Raw genomic sequence first — 22,503 nt, forward strand, 5'->3', positions numbered from 1 at the left:
TGTATGCTGCAATTAGTAATTCTGTTTTGTGTGGTATTTTTCAAAACAGGGGTACGACACACAATGGTACCTTGCAAGTTTTACATTTATACCTGCTTTCCCGGTGCACTTTTTGTTTCCAGCAAACAATGCATCTACACGTTAGCGCACTTTAATGTCTGGAAAATGCCTTCCCACAAATCTTCGAGGATTATCATCAGAACATCTTCCTCTGCCAGCTTTTCTGTGCTCTAACACATACGTTTCTGTAAGTTCCCTTACCAGTGACAGATGAAACTCTGCTATCGTCATTTTACGACCTGTTAGTGATCTGTGTAGGACATGAGCATTTAAAACACACAGATCTGGAACGTGAAAAAAGAACTTTTTATACCACTTCATTGTTTTCTGTATACATCCGACAGAGCTAAGCAGCATATCAGAACGGTCAACTGCTCCCCTATTCAAGTTATAATCTACAATGCTTTGTGGTTTCTTAATTTTTTCTCCAGTATTCCTGTCAATCTTTCCTGTGTCAACCATTTCTGTGGTGTTACATGTGGTAAACATCCACACTTCCCTTTTGTCACACCACTTTATAGGAAGCATTGTATCAGTACACATAAATTGAATATTTCCACGTTCCAGTTTCTTCAGAAGTTTCAGCATGTTGCGTCTGTTCTTATGGATAGTACCACATGCGTTCGTCCCATGACTGTGAAGCCAGGCAAACAAGTCTGGGCTTGAGTACCAGTTATCGACGTAGAGGGTATGTCCACGTTCTAAATAGGGCTTCATCAGTGTAGCCACTATGTCACCACTTTTCCCCATATTGTGGAACTCAGTTTCTGTTGATGCCCCTGTATAAACAATGAAGTCCAAGACATGGCCAGTCTTACAATCACGTAACACAAATGTTTTTATACCAAATCTACTCCGTTTCGATGGAATGAATTGTCTGAAAGATAAGCGTTCTTTGAATAATAACCAACTTTCATCAATGCAGAGTTTCTGATGTGGCTTAAATGCACAACGGAAAGCTGTACGAACTTTATTGACAATGTTCCTAATTTTGAATAATCTGTCTCGTCTAGTATTAGCAGAGTTGTCACTGAAATGTAACATTCTCATAAGTAACAAAAAGCGGTCTCTTGACATGAGTTCACTAAAAATTGGCGTATTTAGAACAACATCTCTGGTCCAGTATTCGCTAATTTTCAGTTTTTTCACGCGAGGCATCAGAAGACAAACAGCTATAAGACAATACATTTCTTCATATCCAGTATCTGTCCACTTTGAGATTAGAGAATGCACTGATTCGGGAGTATTCTCCTTGGTGAATAAATAAAACCAATTCATTTCATCAGCTATATATTTCATCAGTTCTTGTTTAAAGAATAACATGAAAACTGACAGAATACTTAACTCATTCCCTATTTGACACACATGTCCCGGCAGCATATCATCAAATGCATGATTAACTGGCTGAAAGTCATTTTCTTTCCAGCCAAATATATCACTAAGACGTGCTTTCTTCGTAGGGGTTTCACTATCACTTTCTGATTCTTCAGATTCAGAACAACTGACATCTCTTGTTGAAAAATGAGACTGCTTTGAAACCCCTGCTGACATGGACGGTTTATGAATAGAGCTTTCGGACTCTGTGGAAGAGCTATCACTTTCGTCAAAATCAAGTAGTTCACCCTCACTGTTGCTCCTTGTAAGAATCTCCACGATTTCTTCCTCAGTGCAACCACGACGTCTCGCCATTTTCCTTGTAAAATACAGGACGCGAAGAACACTGATGTAAATTCCGATGAACAGTGAACTGTAGTGCGAAGCCTAGGCTCACAACAGACAAGCTAGCAGCCAGAACTGCAAAAGGCTAATGAAACATGGGATGGGAAGTCCGCTGTCCGAGTTATCTTGTCATCAGCACTCGGGTAGCGGCGCATCTATACTCGTCACCAGCGCTCAGGGGCTGCAAGCGGGTGCCACTTAACTCGTCAACAGTGCTCAGGGGAAAACCGGCGGCTGCGACTATACTCGTCATTAGCACCCAGGGAGCAGCACGCAGCATGACGAGTAAACTCGTCAACAACAGTCAAAGGGTTAATACACACTTACAACTGAACCACAATAGCCAGGTGTATCCATTTACCTGCCAACTTTGGAACAAGTCTCAACAGACCACAGTGGTATGCTAACTGAGTAAATACCATCCTGTACACCAGTTTCTATCGAGGGCTATCTCTTAGACAAATATAAAGAAATTGTTTATAGTGATTGTGTCCCGGTATATACTTCTCTCCATTTCTCCTTTGGTGATGGTTACCTTCTCAATAGTACTATCTCCTTAATAGTCACACATATAAACATACATTCCAGATACAGTATCTGACACTACATCATGTCTCTACTATATCCTTACTTTTTCCAGCTGACTAGCTCCAAATAGCTCTAGAATTCACTTGAGCACTGAACTTAAAAAACCTTGTTCCTTCCCTTAAACTTCATGCTCTGGTTGTTAACATGCTAGTGCTTTCTGTCCCTGTAAGGTATCTCCCTCCCTCCCTCCTCTCCGTCACCTGGCATTGCCGATAGCCATCAAGAACTTGCACAATAAATATTTCATTTGTTATTTTTATTTTTATTTATTTGTTGTTATTTTAGCTAGACTTTTGAACTAATTGTTTTACTCTAACAGCAGTACCCATTTCTGCGTGTGTTATTCTGGAGCTCTGCTTGCGATTGTCTTTGTGATTATATAGTACAGTTACACAATCCAGCTGATTCATTTTAACTACTCACTAACATAAAGATTATCTATTTGCATGTCATAGTATAGTATCTAGTGCACAGTGTAATTTCTCATTTACAATCTAGCAACCATTTATGATGGTCTCTAAGTACATTGTATATGGTCTCTAAGTACATTGTATTTTTTTTTTTTAATAAGAGTTCTTAGTTTGTTCTGTCACTTTTCTTTGTGAGGAACATTGCATCTGCAGTGATTCTATGTGCCCTAATTATGATAGTATCTACTGCCTGGGTTTGGGTGATTGATGCACCTTAAGAAATAATTTGGGGTGGACATCCCATTCTGGTTTATGCTTTGGAAAATGTTTAGATAAATTAATACTATTTCTGAAATTCAAGTCTGCAATAAGTTGCACTGAAACGCCATTACTTTCACAGAATTTCCTCTTGGCTAGTTCATCCTTGTTTTCGCTAGCTCATCCCACAGTTTTGGAATTCCTCTTCGATCTTTTCTAAACCTTTTGTGTAATGAAATGTACTGACAGATAAATAGAGTGGCTTCTCAACCTTCCAATCACTAAGTCATTCATCCAAAGTTGCCCAATTCAGTTCTGTACAGTCAATTTCCTCTGTTTCTTTGACAGTCACTAAAATATTTGATTGAAAGCTCTCATAATTAGAGACTGGAGGGAATGATCTATATTTACTTTGACAAAACTTTTAATACCCAAGATAGCATTCAATACTATTTATTCCTGGTGGCCATTTTCAACAGTTAAAATCGTTATCTTCTGATCTTTCAAAAAATAAGATGTATAACAAAAAGTTTTTTGTAGATTAGATGATGATGTTCTTAACTGTTGTAAGCTGGTCATCAGAAATAAGTAATATTGAATACTATCTTGGCTATTAAAAGTTTCACCTAAAATATTTACCCTGGATTGTGTATCTGAGACTTGTTTGTGTGCTTCGCTAAATCCCTTTTTAACAAAATTCTTTATTTGTTTTACTTCATTATATACTTCTTGGACCTGCTGCTTAACTTCATTCTGAACCAGATCACACTGCTGTATGTAAGTCCTCAGTTAAGGTGGCTGTCATGTTTTACAGCACTGAAATTTCATTCTTTATCTCACCTTGAGCTTGATGGCTAGAAGGTAGTTCTGCTCTTAGACTAGCATAGGAACTGTTTATCTTAATGTTGAATTCAGTTCTTAATTCAGCAGAAGCCTCCAACACTTCCTCCAGTGTACATGTCAAAATTGGCCTGCAATGTTAACAAGAATAATTTGTATTGAATTTTTAGTCAGTTGTGGTCACTACATAACTTACAGTGTGTTATGAAATTAACAAAAGTAACTCCGATCAATCAAATCCCCTTCAGTCCCTCTGCAAGACCTAACACTACCAACACTGTGAATAAAGCAAACAGTGTGTTCCAAAGACAGCTATCTTCACTGTGAGTTGTCAGTGAGAAGCTGTTTCAGTGGATGAAGGTAACTGCAATACTGTAGATACGTGGTCTACTGGCTGTGCTCAATGCTGAAATTATGAAATTAGAAGTGCAACTGTAGCCAACCTCCGCTGCTTGATGCATTGCCAGTGAGATGACAACAGTGTACTGATGCCACTTTTGTTGATCTTCCAACTCATGGATTTATTTCTCCTATAATATATTCTTCTTTCCTCCAGAGCGAGAGAGAGAGAGAGAGAGAGAGAGAGAGAGAGAGAGAGAGAGAGTGGGGGGGGGCAGGGGGGGGGGGGGGGAGACAGTGCACTTAGTTAGTGTGCGTGCTGCATCTCATTATAAGTTGTTGATCTTGTTGTCAAGAACAACCAGTTTGTTTATTGTCATTTATTCTGATGAAAATACTTAATTTCTTCCCAGTTGTCACTTTTTTCCTTCTTTAAACATTACCAAGTCTCTGGCACGAAATTTTATAGTGTTTTGCACTTAATTGCCACAGTGAGAGTGACTTCGGGGCTTACAACGGTTTCAGTTTTCTCATACTGCAACATAATTATGATTTTCTGCACTCTTATTCTCTTTCTTCTTATCTTTATGAAGTGATATGTTACACTTCAAAATCTACATGTACATTCATACTCTGCAAGCCAGTGTATGGTGCGTGGTGGGAGATACCATGAGTCATTTCCTTTCCTGTTCCACTTCCACATGGAATGAGGGAAAGGTGACTGTCTACATGTGTTTGGATTAGCTCTAATTTCTCTTACGTGAGATGTCTGTTGGTACCAGTAAAACCATTCTGCAGTCAGCTGCAAGCACCGTTTCTCTAAGTTTTCTCAGCAGTGGTTCATGAAAAGAACTTCGTCTTTCCTCTGGGGATTCCTATTTGAGTTTGCGAAGTATCTCTGTAACATTCATGTGTTGATTAAACCTACCGGTAATAAATCTAGCCGTATGCTTATGAATCACTTCACTGTCTTCCTTCAATCAAAAATGGTGGCGAACCCAAAAATTAGAGCGGTATTCAACAGTTAGTTACATTAGTTTTACAAATGGTCATGAGCCGCACTTTCCTAAAATTCTGCCAATAAGCTGATGTTGACCATTCTCCTTCCCTACTACCATCCTTACATGCTCATCCCATTTCATACCACTTTGCTGTGTTACACCTAGATATTTAATCAACTTGACTTTGTCAAGCAGCACGCTGCCATACAGTATTCGAACATTATGGGGTTGTTTTTCCTAGAGAACTGAAGTGATTGTATTGCACTTCTCTGTGCCATTCATGATGATATGCTTGTCTCTGGTGAACACTCGCTGTCCACGACTTAGTAATGGGTTCTTTTGCTTTAAAAATCTTACAGCTGCTCACATTTTGGGGAACCTATTCTGTATGTTCAGACCTTTGTTAACAGCCTCTGGGGGGGGACACTTTCCGGGAATGTAGGAATGTGGGATCTGTCCGTTGTCTTTCATCCACGGTTCAAAGGTTATCTTGTGAGAAAAAGCCAAACTGAGTTTTTCACGAGCGGCACTTTCTAAATCCGTGCTGATATGTGGACAGAAGCATTTCTGTTCCAAGGAAATTTATTATATTCAGACTTACAATGTGTTCAAGAATTCAGTATCAAAGCAAAGTTATGATACTGGTTGATGCCTGTATTTTTTTCCATTCGTTTTGGACTATGCACTGGGCAAGAGATTCACAATAAATGCAAGCTAAGTAAGGGTCCAAGGCTGAAGAATATTCTCTATAAAATTGAATTGGGATTCCAGCTGGACCTGGAGACTTACTTTCAACGCTTTCAGTTGCTTTTCAGTGTCGTGGATGCCTTTTTCTATGTCCTCCATACAGGAGTCTGTGCGCCACTCAAACAGTGGTATGTGTGTACAATCCTTCAGTGTGAATGATTTTTTAAACAAGGAATATAAAACTTCTACTTTCTTTTTGTTGTTTTCTTTTGCCACACCAGACTGTTTGACAAAAGCCAGGATAGAAACCTTCAACTTGCTTACTAGTATATTAGTGGCATAAAGATACAAATTGTTAACAGCCGTCCATTGGCTACCACATACCACCCTCTCTTTGGCTGTCTCCAATAAGACCAACATTGGCTTTATAATGCAAACAAGCTCAGCATGTGGACGGCTCTTTGTAATGTTTAGGCAGCTACTGATAAATTGAATGGTTAGATTTTTAAAAAGTGTGTGTAAAGACAAACACAGATATTGGCATATTTTGAGCAGTGTGAGATATTATGAAGAATTCCAAGAGAGTTGAAGGCAGTCTTGGGTGTTCACATCTTCAGTAAATGTTGCCCAAAGCTCTTAAAGACTACAAAAGAGCAGAACTGGTTGGTGCATGTGATAAATTGTGTGTGAAGATGATTATGATAAAATTGAGGAATATTACAGAATGTGTAACTTTGGAAGAGCAGAGCAGATACGGTAGGGGACAATCTCATATGGACAAAGTTCTGATTCCAGGGTGACCCAGAGATAACACACACACACACACACACACACACACACACACACACAATCCTAACGCAATGTTGTCTACTCTTGGGGCTTTTTTTCGACTTAGGTCTTTCAGTGGTCTGTCAAATTCTACATGTAGTATCATATCTCCCATCGTGTCTTCATCTGTGTCCTCTTCCATTTTCATAATGTTGCCCTCATATAAATCCCCCTTGTATAGACAAAAATCAATGTGGTTTTATTTTCAGTATATTCATTGTGGATGACTAACTGCGACTGTAATGTAACTGGCGTTTATCTGGTAAAAAGTATGCAACAAGTCGCTTTAAAAAACAACTGGTTGCGTATTTATTACCAGATAAACGCCATTGTGGTTTTAGTTGCCTGAGACTGCAGTCTTCCTTCCACCTGTCTTCTTTCCCTTCTTTGCTTAGGACTGGATTTCCATCTGAGCTCTTGATGTCCATGCAGCTGGTTCTCTTTTCTCGAAAGGTATCTTTAATTTTCCTGTAGGTAGCAGCTAAGTCCTTACTTTGTCCTCTAGCCATTCCTGCTTAGCTGTTTCGCACTTCCTGTCAATCTCATTTTTAAGATGTTTGTGTCCATTTACTGCATTTTGTATTTTCTCCTTTCATCAATTAAATTCAATATCTCTTGTGTTACCTGAAAATTTCTACCATGCCTCATCTTTTTACCTACTTGATCCTCTGCTGCCTTCTCTATTTCATCTCTCAAAGCTACCCATTCTTCTTCTACAGTATTCCTTTCTGCTGATGTTAATCATTCCCGAATGCTCTCCCTGAAGCTGTCTACAACCTCTGGATCTTTCAGCTTATTCAGGTCCCATCTCCTTAAATTCCTACCTTTTTGCAATTTCTCTAGTTTTAATCTACGGTTCATAACCAATAAATTGTGGTCAGAGTCCACATCTGCCCCTGAAAATGTTTTACAATTTGAAATCTGGTTGTGAATTGTAAAATCAATCTGAAACCTTCCTTTGTCTCTTCCATGTATACAGTCTTCTTTATTGATTCTTAAACCAAGTTTTAGCTGTGATTAAATTATGCTCAGTGCAAAATTCTACCAGGTGGCTTCCTTTTTCATTCCTTCCCCCAAGTCCATATTCACCCACTAGTTTTCCTTCCCTCCCCTTTCCTGCTATTGAATTCCAGTCCCCCATGACGATTAAATTTTCGTCTTACTTAACTATCTGAATAATTTCTTTTATCTCATCATCAGTTTCTTCAATCTCTTCTTCATTTGCAGAGCTAGTTGGCAAGCGAACTTGTACTACTGTGGTGGGTGTTCCCTCCCAATCAATGGCAAGGTCTATGGGGGGAGGGGGGGAGGGGGAATGAGACAATGTACACACTTTAGAAATAGTTTTTTAAGCCCCTTCTCCTACAGTAGATGTTAGGATAGAGTTCTGCTTACAAGAATTGTAGCCAGCCATGTATTTTATATTGTGTAAAGTAGGGCTGAGAAAAGTAACTTATTACCTTAGTAGGTACCAGATTGCTTACTTTGTTGTTGATTATTTTTTCTGGGTAGATTCATAACTCAGTCTCTTGCTGAAAACTGATTGGGCTTTTAACACAGTTGAACAATAACAGACACAGCACCATCATTTAAGATCCACTTGTTGTCATATTTATTTCAATTAAATCACACCTGATGGATGACCAATCTTTTCTACAGTCCCTTGTTTGATTAGCAGTTTGTTGTTTATTCTTTAATTAGTCATTCTTGCATGATGTAATAAGTCTATTTTCCTTCAAAATGATGTTGCAATTCAGCCGAGTTAGAGTTCCTATAAATCATAGCCACTGGTATAATAATCCAGTGGTAGCTTTTGAACAAGTTCATTGCTTATGTCTCTTTTCATATCTCTTTCACACATAACACCACTTGTTTGTCCGTTCTGTCTGTACACAACAGTGTTTGTACAAATATTCACCCATTGAAGTCAGGAGCTAATGACTAAAGGCACAGTTGTTTTCCCAAACAGAAGCTCAAACAGTGGTCTGATTGTCCACAACAGTGATTGAAATGTTACTCAAAATAAATCTGTGCATGGATTTCAAGATATGGTTTTCAAGTGGTTGGTAGTCTGTTTCAGTGCTGACTCTTCATGTGTAAGTGTAGACACTGACAGATAGATGGTAACTAGCTAAAAATTAGGCGCACTGCCAACCTGTTGTCTGGTGGGCGTATATAAAATACAAGAAAACTTTGACAAATCAGTAATTACATTTCACTTTATAATTCTGTAAGGATCATATTTAGGTGTGATGTCAACCTATTGACTCCAAAAATAATTTTGTTTTACTTTTTAATAGATAAACAAGTACTGAAATTCAAGATACTATTTGGTTGGTACATTGTACACCTGTGTGGTGGATTACCTATTTTCATGTAAGATTTCCAGGTTCATAATTTCTCTAATTTAGTCATATTCTTAATTAGTTGCTTATTTGGAGAAACAAATGCATTAACTGACTCTGGGAAATTAGGGTATCAAAAGTGTAGCATCAGATGTGGGAAATGCATGAACTTTTTAGATTTGATTAAATACAGCAAGTAAATTTTTCAAACGTCTGCCATTTAATGCACATGCGCAGACCCAGTACAACTCATCGGCAGTACCTATACGCTAACAATATCACAAATCATATGTAGACACAAGTAGTAAGTTAATCTCTCGAAACTTGTGCTACAAAAAACTTTGACGTAGTAACAAATCTGTATGTGACTGGCTTAGCTCCCAATGCTTTGCTTGCATGGACTGTATGGGCTGTACAGTTTTATGTTTCTCTTAATTGAAGTTTTTTGTTGTTATGCCCATTGCCCATTAGTAAACTGACACGCTGTGCAAACAGTATAAAACCAAATACTAATTTTCGCAGTTCTGCCTTCAAAATTGACTCAATAGCAACATATTTTAAGAAAACCTTGTGTCCCCTGTTGCAAAAAATACCTTCTTAAACGGTGCCTGCGGTATACACAGTATAAGATTAACATCCTCTCCAAATTTTCAAGTTTCTGTCTTTAGCAGTTTGAACTGGGCAGCAATGAGTCAAGTCAGTTAGGACATTTCCTTTTATATATAGATATTATTATGTGCAAAAGCAAAATACGTATTACAGGCCACTGAAGGTGCTTCACGAATAAAAAGAAGCAAAACGTGTTTGGCACAATACAAACTACCTTTCATTTAGTTGCATTAGACGAACTACATCTCCAAGAATATGAAAAATAGATATATTGTTCTGTTCAAATAAGCTATATTTGTGTCAATAACTTGTCGTTTCGATATTTCAATCCGTTCACAAAATAGAAGTGTGTTATGTCTTACATGACTTGTCCTGTACTGGGAGTGTTGTTTCCGTACACCTGATCTGTCACCGCTCCTGTTGAAAGACATTGTAGCCTCAGTGTCCGCTGAAAGATACTTTACACCATGCTGTGCACAGGCAGTGTTCTATTATGAGAGGTTCCTTTCATGGATATTTGATAGGTGATAAAGGGTTCTCACATTTACCAAATGAAAATGTTCTCTGTAGTTATTTCCTAAGCTAAACGGGGACTATCAGCTGAGAGAACAGACCTTAATTGATCTGCAGTGCAGATGTGGCAGTTCTGTTTCTCGTAAAATTAAAATGATGCTTCATGTGTTGCTTTGTGATGTAAACTAGGATTCATTTATGTAGAGACCATTCCTCTATTTATATGCTGTCCATTATATGTGGCTCACCCACAGGGAATGGTTTCTCTTGCAGCAAATAATGTCTGACACACATAGTTGGTCATCTCACGTAAATACTATGTCCCTGAAACCTCGGATACCACTGATGGACACTGGACTCGCATTCGGGAGGATGACTGTTCAGTCCCGCGTCCGGCCATCCTGATTTAGGTTTTCCGTGATTTCCCTAAATCGCTCCAGGCAAATGCCGGGATGGTTCCTCTGAAAGGGCACGGCCGACTTCCTTCCCTAATCCGATGAGACTGATGACCTCGCTGTTTGGTCTCTTTCCCCAAAACCAACCAACCAACCACTGATGGACAGAGGGGGGAAGGGGGGGGGGGCGAGGTGTGGACTGACAGTGAGGGGGAAGGAGCAGATGGACAGAGGGGGAAGGAGCAGATGGACAGAGGGGGGGGGGGAGGAGAAGATAGGCAAGGGGGGAGGAGCAGATGGACAGAGAAAGAGAAGGGGAGTAGTAGATGGACTGAGGGAGGGGCAGCAGGAGATGGACTAATAGAGTTGGAATAAGTACATACCATGACAGCAGCACTGTGTACTCAGCTGGTTGGATCATATATACAACAAGAGTACACAGAAGTGCCTAACAAATTGTAGTGGCAGATGCGACGAGAGTGATGTTTTGAAATTCTCAGTAAAATAGATATTAGCTTTAGGAAAAGATTAGTAATTCCTCAAAAACAAAGAGGTAACAGTGAGAACAGTAGACTGAAAACAAAATACTTGGGTTAAAAGTTGTAAGACAGGGATGCAGTTTCTCACCTCGGGACTGAGTTGCAGTTTAAGTGTGATTTGGGATCTAGCTTTTTAGCCTATTAATATTCTGCATGGTACTATATTCCTCAGAAGCAGAGAAGAAACAGACACCAAAAAGCTTAGCAGGTATTGTTAGTCGAACTAGGCTGTGAAGAGGGTGCATCACTGACTGCACGCTGACTGCTGAAGCTGCAGTGAGCACGCGTAACAACACTGCTGGGAGACCAATAGCTCAGCTGTCGTAACACTGTGTGTCAAACAGAGTATTTCTGTCAGTGGTCTGCTATCATGTACATAATTATGCTATTTATATAATAGAGGGAAACATTCCACGTGGGAAAAATATATCTAAAAACAAAGATGATGTGACTTACCGAACGAAAGCGCTGGCAGGTCGATAGACACACACACACACACACACACACACACACACACACACAGAATTCAAGCTTTCGAAACAAACTGTTGCCTCATCAGGAAAGAGGGAAGGAGAGGGAAAGACGAAAGGATGTGGGTTTTAAGGGAGAGGGTAACGAGTCATTCCAATCCCGGGAGCGGAAAGACTTACCTTAGGGGGAAAAATGGACAGGTATACACTCGTACTCACGCACATATCCATCCACACATATACAGACACAAGCAGACATATTTAAAGACAAAGAGTTTGGGCAGAGATGTCAGTCAAGGCGGAAGTGAAGAGGCAAAGATGATGTTGAATGACAGGTGAGGTATGAGTGGCGGCAACTTGAAATTAGCGGAGATTGAGGCCTCGTGGGTAACGGGAAGAGAGGATATATTGAAGAGCAAGTTCCCATCTCCGGAGTTCGGATAGGTTGGTGTTGGTGGGAAGTATCCAGATAACCCGGACGGTGTAACACTGTGCCAAGATGTGCTGGCCGTGCACCAAGGCATGTTTAGCCACAGGGTGATCCTCATTACCAACAAACACTGTCTGCCTGTGTCCATTCATGCGAATGGAAAGTTTGTTGCTGGTCATTCCCACATAGAATGCATCACAGTGTAGGCAGGTCAGTTGGTAAATCACGTGGGTGCTTTCACATGTGGCTCTGCCTTTGATCGTGTACACCTTCCGGGTTACAGGACTGGAGTAGGTGGTGGTGGGAGGGTGCATGGGACAGGTTTTACACCCCACTTGTGACAGGATACTTTCCGGGACTGGACCAGACTCTGAATGTGGCGTTCCAGCAGGGATACGACTTCCTCAAATCCTGCCCTGAAATGAGATCCATCCTTCATGCAATCCTCCCCACTCCACCAAGAGTGTCTTTCCGCCGTCCACCTAACCTTCGTAACCTGTTAGTTCATCCCTATAAAATCCCCAAACCACCTTCCCTACCCTCTGGCTCCTATCCTTGTAACCGCCCCCGGTGTAAAACCTGTCCCATGCACCCTCCCACCACCACCTACTCCAGTCCTGTAACCTGGAAGGTGTACACGATCAAAGGCAGAGCCACATGTGAAAGCACCCACGTGATTTACCATCTGACCTGCCTACACTGTGATGCATTCTATGTGGGAATGACCAGCAACAAACTGTCCATTCGCAAGAATGGACACAGGCAGACAGTGTTTGTTGGTAATGAGGATCACCCTGTGGCCAAACATGCCTTGGTGCACAGCCAGCACATCTTGGCACAGTGTTACACCGTCCGGGTTATCTGGATACTTCCCACCAACACCAACCTATCCGAACTCCGGAGATGGGAACTTGCCCTTCAGTATATCCTCTCTTCTCGTCATCCGCCAGGCCTCAATCTCCGCTAATTTCAAGTTGCCGCCACTCATACCTCACCTGTCTTTCAACAATTTCTTTGCCTCTACACTTCTGCCTCGACTGACATCTCTGCCCAAACTCTTTGTCTTTAAATATGTCTGCTTGTGTCTGTATGTGTGGATGGATATGTGCGTGTGTGCGAGTGTATACCTGTCCTTTTTTCCCCCTAAGGTAAGTCTTTCCGCTCCCGGGATTGGAATGACTCGTTACCCTCTCCCTTAAAACCCGCATCCTTTCGTCTTTTCCTCTCCTTACCTCTTTCCTGATGAGGCAACAGTTTGTTGTGAAAGCTTGAATTTTGTGTGTGTGTTTGTTTGTGTGTCTATCGACCTGCCAGCGCTTTCGTTCGGTAAGTCACATCATCTTTGTTTTTAGATATAATTATGCTATTTGATGTACTGGTATAGTAAGCAACTTAAGCCACATAATAAAGAAACGTCTTCTGGCTGTATTTTATGCCAATACCAGTTACATTCATTTCAGAGTATGCTGATGAAGTAGCTCCATTTTTAGCATTTGTATATAACTGCTCACTCATTGAAAGATCTGTGCCTGAAGACTGCCAAGTTTCACTGGCCTCACTAATACACAAGAAAGGAAAAAGCTGTAATTCTATCTGCTGAATTGCAGATCCCTATCAAAGATATTGGTTTGCAATGTGATTTTGGAATATTTACTGTCTTCAGACATTATAAAATACCTCAGAGAAAACAGTCTCTTCATGCATAACCAGCACTGATTCAGCAAATATTGTTCTTCTGAAACACAGCTGGCTCTTCATTCACTCAAAGTAATGAGAGGTATTGACAGGGAAAGTTGAGTGGGTTTGACTTTTCCAGAGTGCTAGAAGTTTTCTGACGCAGTTCCTCACAAGTGGCTTCCAGTCAGATCATGTGCATATGGAGTATTGTCTCAGCTGTACGACTGTCAGAAAGATCGCAGTTCTTACGAGGGAACCTCTCCATTGCACCCCCCTCAGATTTAGTTATAAGTTGGCACAGTGGATAGGCCTTGAAAAATGGAACACAGATCAATCGAGAAAACAGGAAGAAGTTGTGTGGAACTGTGAAAAAAATAAGCAAAAATACGAACTGAGTAGTCCACGCGCAAGATAGGCAACATCAAGGATAGTATGAGCACAGGAGTGCCGTGGTCTCGTGGTTAGCGTGAGCTGCTGCGGGACGAGAGGTCCTGGGTTCAAGTCCTCCTTCGAGTGAAAAGTTTAATTTTTTATTTTCAGACAATTATTATCAGTCCGTCCGTTATGTTTTCATCACTTTTTTGGGAGTGATTATCACATCCACAAGAAAACCTAAATTGGGCAATGTAGAAGAATCTTTTTACCCATTCGCCAAGTGTACAAGTTAGGTGGGTCGACAACATATTCCTGTCATGTGATGCACATGCCGTCACCAATGTCGTATAGAATATATCAGACGTGTTTTCCTGTGGAGGAATCGGTTGACCTATGACCTTGCGATCAAATGTTTTTGGTTCCCATTGTAGAGGCACGTCCTTTGTCTACTAATCGCACGGTTTTGCGGTGCGGTCGCAAAACACAGACACTAAACTTATTACAGTGAACAGAGACGTCAATGAGCGAACGGACAGATCATAACTTTGCAAAAATAAAAATAAAGTGAACTTTTCACTCAAGGGAAGACTTGAACCAAGGACCTCTCGTTCCGCAGCTGCTCACACTAACCACGGGACCACGGCGCCCCTTAGCGCATACTACCTTGATGTTGCCTACCTTGCTCATGGACTACTCGGTTTGTATTTTTGCTTTTTTTTATCATAGTTCCACACAATTTCTTCCTGTTTTCTCGATTGATCTGTGTTCCGTTTTTCAAGGCCTGTCCGCTGTGCCAATTTGTAACTAAATCTGAGGGGGGTGCGATGGGGAGGTTCCCTTGTTAGTAACTGACAGTTACTAGTTCTAGTGAAACTAAATTCTCAAAGGAATGTATGTCTAGTTCTCAAAGTAATACGCCTTCTGCCGTTATTAATTTATATAGACCACTTACTGTCTAGTAAAGTCATCAGACAACCAAAATAAATTACAATATGATTTAGGCAAGATATCTGCATGATGCAGAAAGTGGCAATTGCCCCTGAACAACAAACTGTGAGATTTGATTCCATAAGGAAACATTTAAGCCAAGCGACTGTCTTCATTTCAACTAGTAGAGAGTTCACCAATCAGAAGCAAGGACGTTTATCGCATATCTAGATTTTGGTCACTGTGTGGCCATCTTCAGTGCTAAAAAACATGTAAAGTACCAATCGGAATAGGTAGCATGCATGTCTAAGTTTACAGTTAGGAATAGGTGAATACAAGTGTTTTTAATGTTTTAACTTACATTTACTGTTATGTATTTTATTGTTGATGTACAGCATTTGTAGACTTAGAGAAAGCTTTTGACAATGTTGACAGGAATACTCTCTTTCAAATTCTGAAGGTGGCAGGGGTAAAATATATGGAGCGAAAGGCTATTTACAGTTTGTGCAGAAACCAGATGGCAGTTAGAAGAGTCAAGGGGCATGAAAGGGAAGCAGCGGTTGGGAAGGGAGTGAGACAGGGTTGTTGCCTGTCCCCGATGCTATTCAATCTGTATATTGAGCAAGCAGTAAAGGAAACAAAAGAAAAATTCGGAGTAGGAATTAAAATACATGGAGAAGAAATAAAAACTTCGAGGTTTACCAATGACATTGTAATTCTATCTGAGACCGCAAAGGACCTGGAAGAGCAATTGAACCTAATGGACAGTGTCTTGAAAGGAGCGTATAAGATGAACACCAACAAAATCAAAACAAGGATAATGGAATGTAGTCAAATTAAATCAGGTGATGCTGAGGGAATTAGATTAGGAAATGAGACACTTAAAGTAGTAAATGAGTTTTGTTATTTGGCGAGCAAAATAACAAATGATGGTTGAATTAGAGAGGGTATAAAATGTAGACTGGCAATGGAAAGGAAAGTGTATCTGAAGAAGAGAAATTTGTTAACATCGAGTATAGATTCAAGTGTCAGGAAGTCGTTTCTGAAAGTATTTGTATGGAGTGTAACCATGTATGGAAGTGAAACATGGACAATAAATAGTTTGGACAGGAAGAGAATAGAAGCTTTCGAAATGTGGTGCTACAGAAGAATGCTGAAGATTAGATGGATAGATCACATAACTAATGAGGAGGTATTGGATAGAATTGGGGAGAAGAGAAATTTGTGGCACAACTTGACTAGAAGAAGGGATCAGTTGGTAGGACATGTTCTGAGGCATAGTAATGGAGGACAGTGTGGTAAAAATGGTAGAGGGAGACCGAGAGATGAATACACTAAGGAGATTCAGAATGATGTAGGTTGGTGGTGACACTGGGAGATGAAGCAGCTTGCACAGGATAGAGTAGCATGGAGAGCTGCATCAAACCAGTCTCTGGACTGAAGACCACAACAACATCAACATCAACATTTAAATCTTGTGCAACTGTGGATTGAAAAAGGTATACAAGTTACATTACTGTAACTATTTCTTTACATGTTCTTTAGCGCTGAAGATGATCACACGGGGATTGAAATCTAGATATGCAGTAAACATCATTGTGACAAATTGCTGTACCCTCTACTACTTGAAATGAAGTGCGAGGAGCTCTTCGACATGAATACTAAAAAAGATCCTTCACATTTTGGTTATTTGATAAATCACAAGTTGAAGGATGTCGATTCAGTTAAATGCCTAGAGATTACAGTTATGTACCACTTAAGTTGGAACCATCTCATAAAAAAATGTTGTTGGAAGGCAAACCGAAGACTGCAATTTATTTGCACAACATTTATAAAGTGCAACAGTTTTACTAAAAAGATTATTATGCTGCAAACACGTGCACAGCTTTTTGTGTAGGTACGATAGCCAGCCAGTCTGCCCACCATTATGAATGGCCACCACCAAACTGTTGTCGAGAAAAAAGTTGACTGCCTTGTGGCATAACATGCAGCTGATCATAATATGCTCAATTTCTGTGGCTGCTTCGCAACCCGGGACATCTGGATCCTTCCCTTCCCCACCAGCTTCTATGAACATCAGAGTTACCCTTGCAACACATCCTTCACTCCTGTACTTGGCCAGTTTCCGGTAACCTGTTGTTTCCACACTGTCCAGCCAACAGCTCCCCACCGGCTCTGACAATTGTGCATCATGTGGCCTTGCCCGCACACCAGCCACCCCTCTGTCCCACGTTCCTAACTGGCAAAATGGCTGCCTCCCTCTGAGCCACTAGCCACTCAACCCCAACCCCAATCCCCACCCCCTCTCTGCCTCTTACCTTCCTCTCCCTCTTCATGTACAAACCCCATCTGACACAACTTGCACCCTAATGTAGTCTACCTGACAAAATGCCGCACTGGCATTGTCTCTCCGACCAGTGCCATGTAGGAGCAGGCCTAGGGGTGTGTGTGTGTGTGTGTGTGTGTGTGTGTGTGTGTGTGTGTGTGTGTTTACTTGTACTCTAGCTGAAAAGAGGATTACTTTGAAAGCTAGCAAGTTTCCATTTTCGTGTGTCTGTCTATGACTTAATGCTTCTGCTTTTCGGTGGGTGGTCCCCTCTATTCCTAAAAGTTTTTATGCCTGTCCATTTTTTTGGAGTATTGTTGTGCACTGTACGCTCCGTACCAGATAGGATTAACAGAAGGCATTGACAAAATTGCGAGAAGGGGGGAAAATGTTATAGACGTGATGCATTTTTCGTTGTGATGAGATCGACAACTTTCTCCTTTGAATGCAATAATAGTTTCTTGACTCCCACCTAATAGGGAGCAGTGACCATTGTGATAAAATAAGGGAATAAGAGCTGACACAGAAAGATTTAAGTGTTCTTTATTGCCTCATGCTGTTTATGAGTGGAAGAGTGTGAATTACAGAGCAGTCATGCAAATGCAGGTGTAATAATGGGAAGTCCTTGGATGTAAATATAGTTATATAGTTCAGATATTGTGAGGCCCATAATTGAATCTGTTGAGCTGCATTGCCTGTATGGTGTAGCAGTGCAGGTGAATGTTTGTGTGCATATGTTCCATTTTCTCTGAAGAAGGGCTCATCCGAAAGCTTAGTAAACTTGACAGTCTCGGCTTTGTTTCTGAAGACCGCACGACACCTTCACTAGGTGGTGAGTTATTGGCTTGCTCCTTCCATTATTTATAAAATGTACTGAATCAATTTCAGGAAGCTGTGTCCCCCAGCTGTGTTCTTTCAGTCTCAAAGTGCCAATTGCTGCCCTACTCTGAGACATTGTGGAGTTTTGTGCTCTTTAGTGATCGTGCAAGATAATTGACACGCAGTTAATTTGCATGTAGTAGGTTTGTGCAGCATGATTGTGTTAACAATGCACATGCTCTTAATTCATATACTTTATGTTTTATGATTGCAATTTTTTCCACTTTTTTATTAATCGGAACCAAAATGGTTATTTTGATATCGTGGAGTGTTTTTACTATCTGGAAACAGATTTTTAGATGATGCCAAAGGATGTGTCCTATTCCATCTTTCTGTCTAGTTGTGCCATGAACTTTATTTCTCCCCTATTTAAGTACCTCTTAATTAGTTACCCAATGCGCTCATCTAACTTGAGCATTCTCCTGTAGCAGCGTATTCTAAAATATTCTATTTTTCTCTCGTCTCAGTTATTTATTGCAGACATTTAACTTCTGTACAATTTTCCACTCTAGGCAAATACTTGAAGAAAATACTCTTATCAAATTAACCTTTTATTAGATGTTAAAATATTCCTCATTTTTAGAAACATTTTTCTTGTCATTTCCAGTCCACATTCTATACCTTCTTCACTTCTCCTAGCATCAGTTGTTATGCTGCACAAGCTGCAAAATTTGTTCATTACTCTTAGTGTCGCATTTTCAAATCTGATTCTAATTTACTTGCACTTCATTGCCCTTTTACTTTTGTTATTTTTGGTCTCATAACCTGTATTCAAGTCATTTTACATTCAATTAAACTGATCTTCCAAACTTTTACTGTGTATGACATAATTACAATGTCATATTTCTTGTTTGTGAACATTAATTTATTTTCTGATTTTCTGCTTAGTTTCCTTTTCTGCTGGTACAGTATACTGATGGGGAATAGTATTGTATACTTATACGGATATGGTGTCTGTTCTTTCGGACGTGTCCGAAAGATACCATTGATGACCTGCAGCCGTCTAGAACAAAATTAGAATTATGTATTAATACCTTCAGCTGCTGACAGGCGTTGATATATATCAACGGGGACAGGTGAAAATGTGTGGCCTGACTGGGACTCGAACCCGGGATCTCCTGCTTACATGACAGACGCTGTATCCATCTGGGGCACAGAGGATAGTGTGACTGCAGGATCTATCTCGAGCACGCCTCCTGCGAGACCCACATTCTCACCTTATATGTCCACACACTACGTTCGTTGTGTCCCTACCCAACACACTCATTACTCATGGAAGACATTCTTATCAAGTTCGGGTAATATGTGTGCATATAGTTCTGGCAATACCAGCCATGACCTCCTCCTTCTGTGCGGATGCACACATATTACCCAAACTCTTACAGGACTTGGTAAGAATGTCTTCCATGAGTAATGAGTGTGTTGGGTAGGGACACTACGAATGTAGTGTGTGGACATACAAGGTGAGAATGTGGGTCTCGTGGGAGGTGTTCGCTAGATAGTCCTTGAAGTCGCACTATCCTCTGTGCCCTCGGTGGCTCAGAGGGATAGAGCGTCTGCCATGTAAGCAGGAGATCCTGGGTTCGAGTCCCAATCAGGCCACACATTTTCACCTGTCCCTGTTGATATATAATCAATACCCGTCAGCAGCTGAAGGTATTAATAATTCTAATTTCGAATAGCATTGTGGTTAGGCTGCAATCCTGACTCAGTTTCTTCAACTTCCACCTCCCTCTCGTGTCCTTTGACTTTCAGAACAGGTCTGGTTTCTATACAAGGAAGGGTGGATAACCTTTCACCGTGTGTTCATTACTACTGATAGCTTCAGGATTTGAAAGAGTATATTCTAGTCAACATTGTTTTAAGCTTTTTGTAAATCTGCAAGTGCTATAAATGTAGATTTGTTTCTTGTCTATCTATCATGAATAAGTCAAAGGGTCCTTACTTGTTCATATATTTCTACATTTCCCCAGAACCCAAATTAATCTTATGACAGTTCTTCCAGTCTTCTATAGATAATTTGTTTCATAAATTTTCAATCCTGACTAGTTAAAGTAATGCATAAGTAATACTTTTGCCTTTCAGCATATGCCTTCTTGCATATTAACATTAAAACTGCTATGGCTTTGGTAGTTTCACAGTGGAGTCTGTGTACAAAATTTTTTCAATGTTCAAGTCATGTAGTGTTTATTTAAAATTAGACCTGTATTAACTGTGTACCGTCTTTATTGTCAGGGACCGTCCGACTGCCAGGAGCTGTGATTTGCATGTCAGTCTGTTCCCATTGAAAGTGATGGTGAATATCTTTGAGAGCTCGAGTGTGTAATCAAACATGGTGTAGCTCAAAAGTGAGAAAATTTTATACAGTAAAACTGCTGTGTTTGAGACAAAGGGTATGCAGAGGAACTGATGTATGATTTGGTTTATGACTCATGATTCTTGTGTTGCAGAAGGTTCCTATCACTGCAGCAAGTGCACCTGAAAAACGTTTGAACGCTGACTCAAAACTAAAAGACCAGAAAAGAAAGAAGCTGAAGAGGAATGACCTTAGCATCCTGGACCGAGTGAAGACTCGTAACACGGAAGCAGTTAATGCCGACGGCAATACAAAGTCTGCAAAGGAGGTATGCATATAAAACTGCACAGTTTCCATTACCTTTGTAATATCAAATTCTTAGATCTGTCAGGGGGAAAGGCGTTCACTTATTATAGTAACCCCCCCCCCCCCCCCCCACACACACACACACACACACACACACAAGTGGTAAAGTGGTATCAGAGTTGCCACAAATTCAGGGAAATTTGAAAAAAAGAAAATCTTGTTGTGCACCCCTCCCTACTGTGTCCTTCCCACCACTTCTCCCCTCTCCACCGTTCCCCTAAGCTTCCTGTCAGCTGCCTATGAGAGAGGCAGGGAACCGTGAGTAGTAGTTTGTTTAGATCTCAAGAGTATTCGCACTAGTGTTTGTTGCACAGATTGATCACTGTGGGTGCAGTTCTCACATGGTGTCGTGACAAGTGACTGTGGGCGTGAATAGCTGGCCACACGTGCATGAGCCAGAACTGTGGACCAGTTCTGCGTGTATCTCTTGAGAAATCAGGATCACCTATCTAAGGCCTGTCGCTTCCCACTGAAGTGCAGGTCAACCTGTTGGATGTGGTCTCTGATCTGCCTGCAGGCCAGGTCTGCTTGTGTGTGGCATAAATCGGCAGCTTTTCTTGACTTATCCACAGACTCGGGACTGCAGTGCATGTTCGACAGGCGAGAGACTTCGGGCAGTCTATTTCAGGAGTTGAGATGTGTCTCAATGCATGTATGCTGTACAGTGTGATGTTTTGCAGGTATTTAACTTATTGTAGTACTTATCAAAAGAGTGATTCAGGAGTGTTGCAGCTCTAGAGATCGGTATAGTGAGGTTTTAAAGCAGAAGCAATGTGAAGAATATGAAGAAGCCAAGAGAGTTAGACAGAGGTAGTTAATTATCCAGCAAGTTAATGAACTGGGCAAGGGGACCACTGAACTAAATGGAACTGATGGAGAGATCAGGCCTCTCATGAAGGACTTTGGAGTGGTTGTCATTGATAGATTTTAATTGACTTTTTATTGTTTGACAAAACACTGAGTATTATTTGGCAGGGAAAATGTCACTATACGTACCCAGTTATGTCATTCTTATTTTCAAAACTTTAATATTACGTTATACAACATCTTCCTTTCACATTTCTTATCTGATGCATTATCTCACCTGGAATATTGATAAATCCTGTGTGGGAGAAACAGGTGTTAATTCAAAGTTTGGGTTACCTCGTTAATTAACACAGAAATCATTTATTGAAAAATGACATTTATTTACACAGCTTACCTGTTTACATACATTTTGGATCAAAAATCCTGTAAAGAAGACAATAACTCCCTGTCAAGACCTTCCAGCATACTGGAATAATCTTCTGCAGTTATCTGTATGTGCTGTAACTGTTCATTTGCACTTCATAATATGTATATATTTTTGACAAAGTTCTTGTATTTTTGGAAGTATTATTTTACTAAATGATTTGAAAGTGGGTCCTGGCCCAAAACTAGTCATCAAGTGAATAAAAAGTGAAATTTGCAACTAGTCATCAAGTGAATAAAAAGTGAAATTTGCAACTTATGCTGGTTTGCTGTTGTACGAGGGTCACTCCAAAAGAAATGCACATTATTTTTTAAAAAAAAATCCATCTTTTATTCTACATGTTTGAAAGTTTTACAGTGTGTAGATCCATCCTTTAGGAGCAATATTTTCATTTC

General features: G+C 40.4%; 1 protein-coding gene across 1 annotated transcript in view; it reads left to right on the forward strand.

Moving 5' to 3' along the window:
- Positions 1 to 22,503, forward strand: part of LOC124551228 (microtubule-associated protein futsch-like) — a 365,786-nt gene that overhangs the window by 30,748 nt on the left and 312,535 nt on the right. Inside the window, exon 4 of the mRNA XM_047126221.1 lies at positions 20,666 to 20,839. Within this exon, the coding sequence (XP_046982177.1) occupies positions 20,666 to 20,839 (174 nt within the window). The remainder of the gene's footprint in view (positions 1 to 20,665; positions 20,840 to 22,503) is intronic.

Source organism: Schistocerca americana, chromosome 9 (assembly GCF_021461395.2).
Source record: "Schistocerca americana isolate TAMUIC-IGC-003095 chromosome 9, iqSchAmer2.1, whole genome shotgun sequence".
NCBI classification, from domain to species: Eukaryota; Metazoa; Arthropoda; class Insecta; order Orthoptera; family Acrididae; genus Schistocerca; species Schistocerca americana.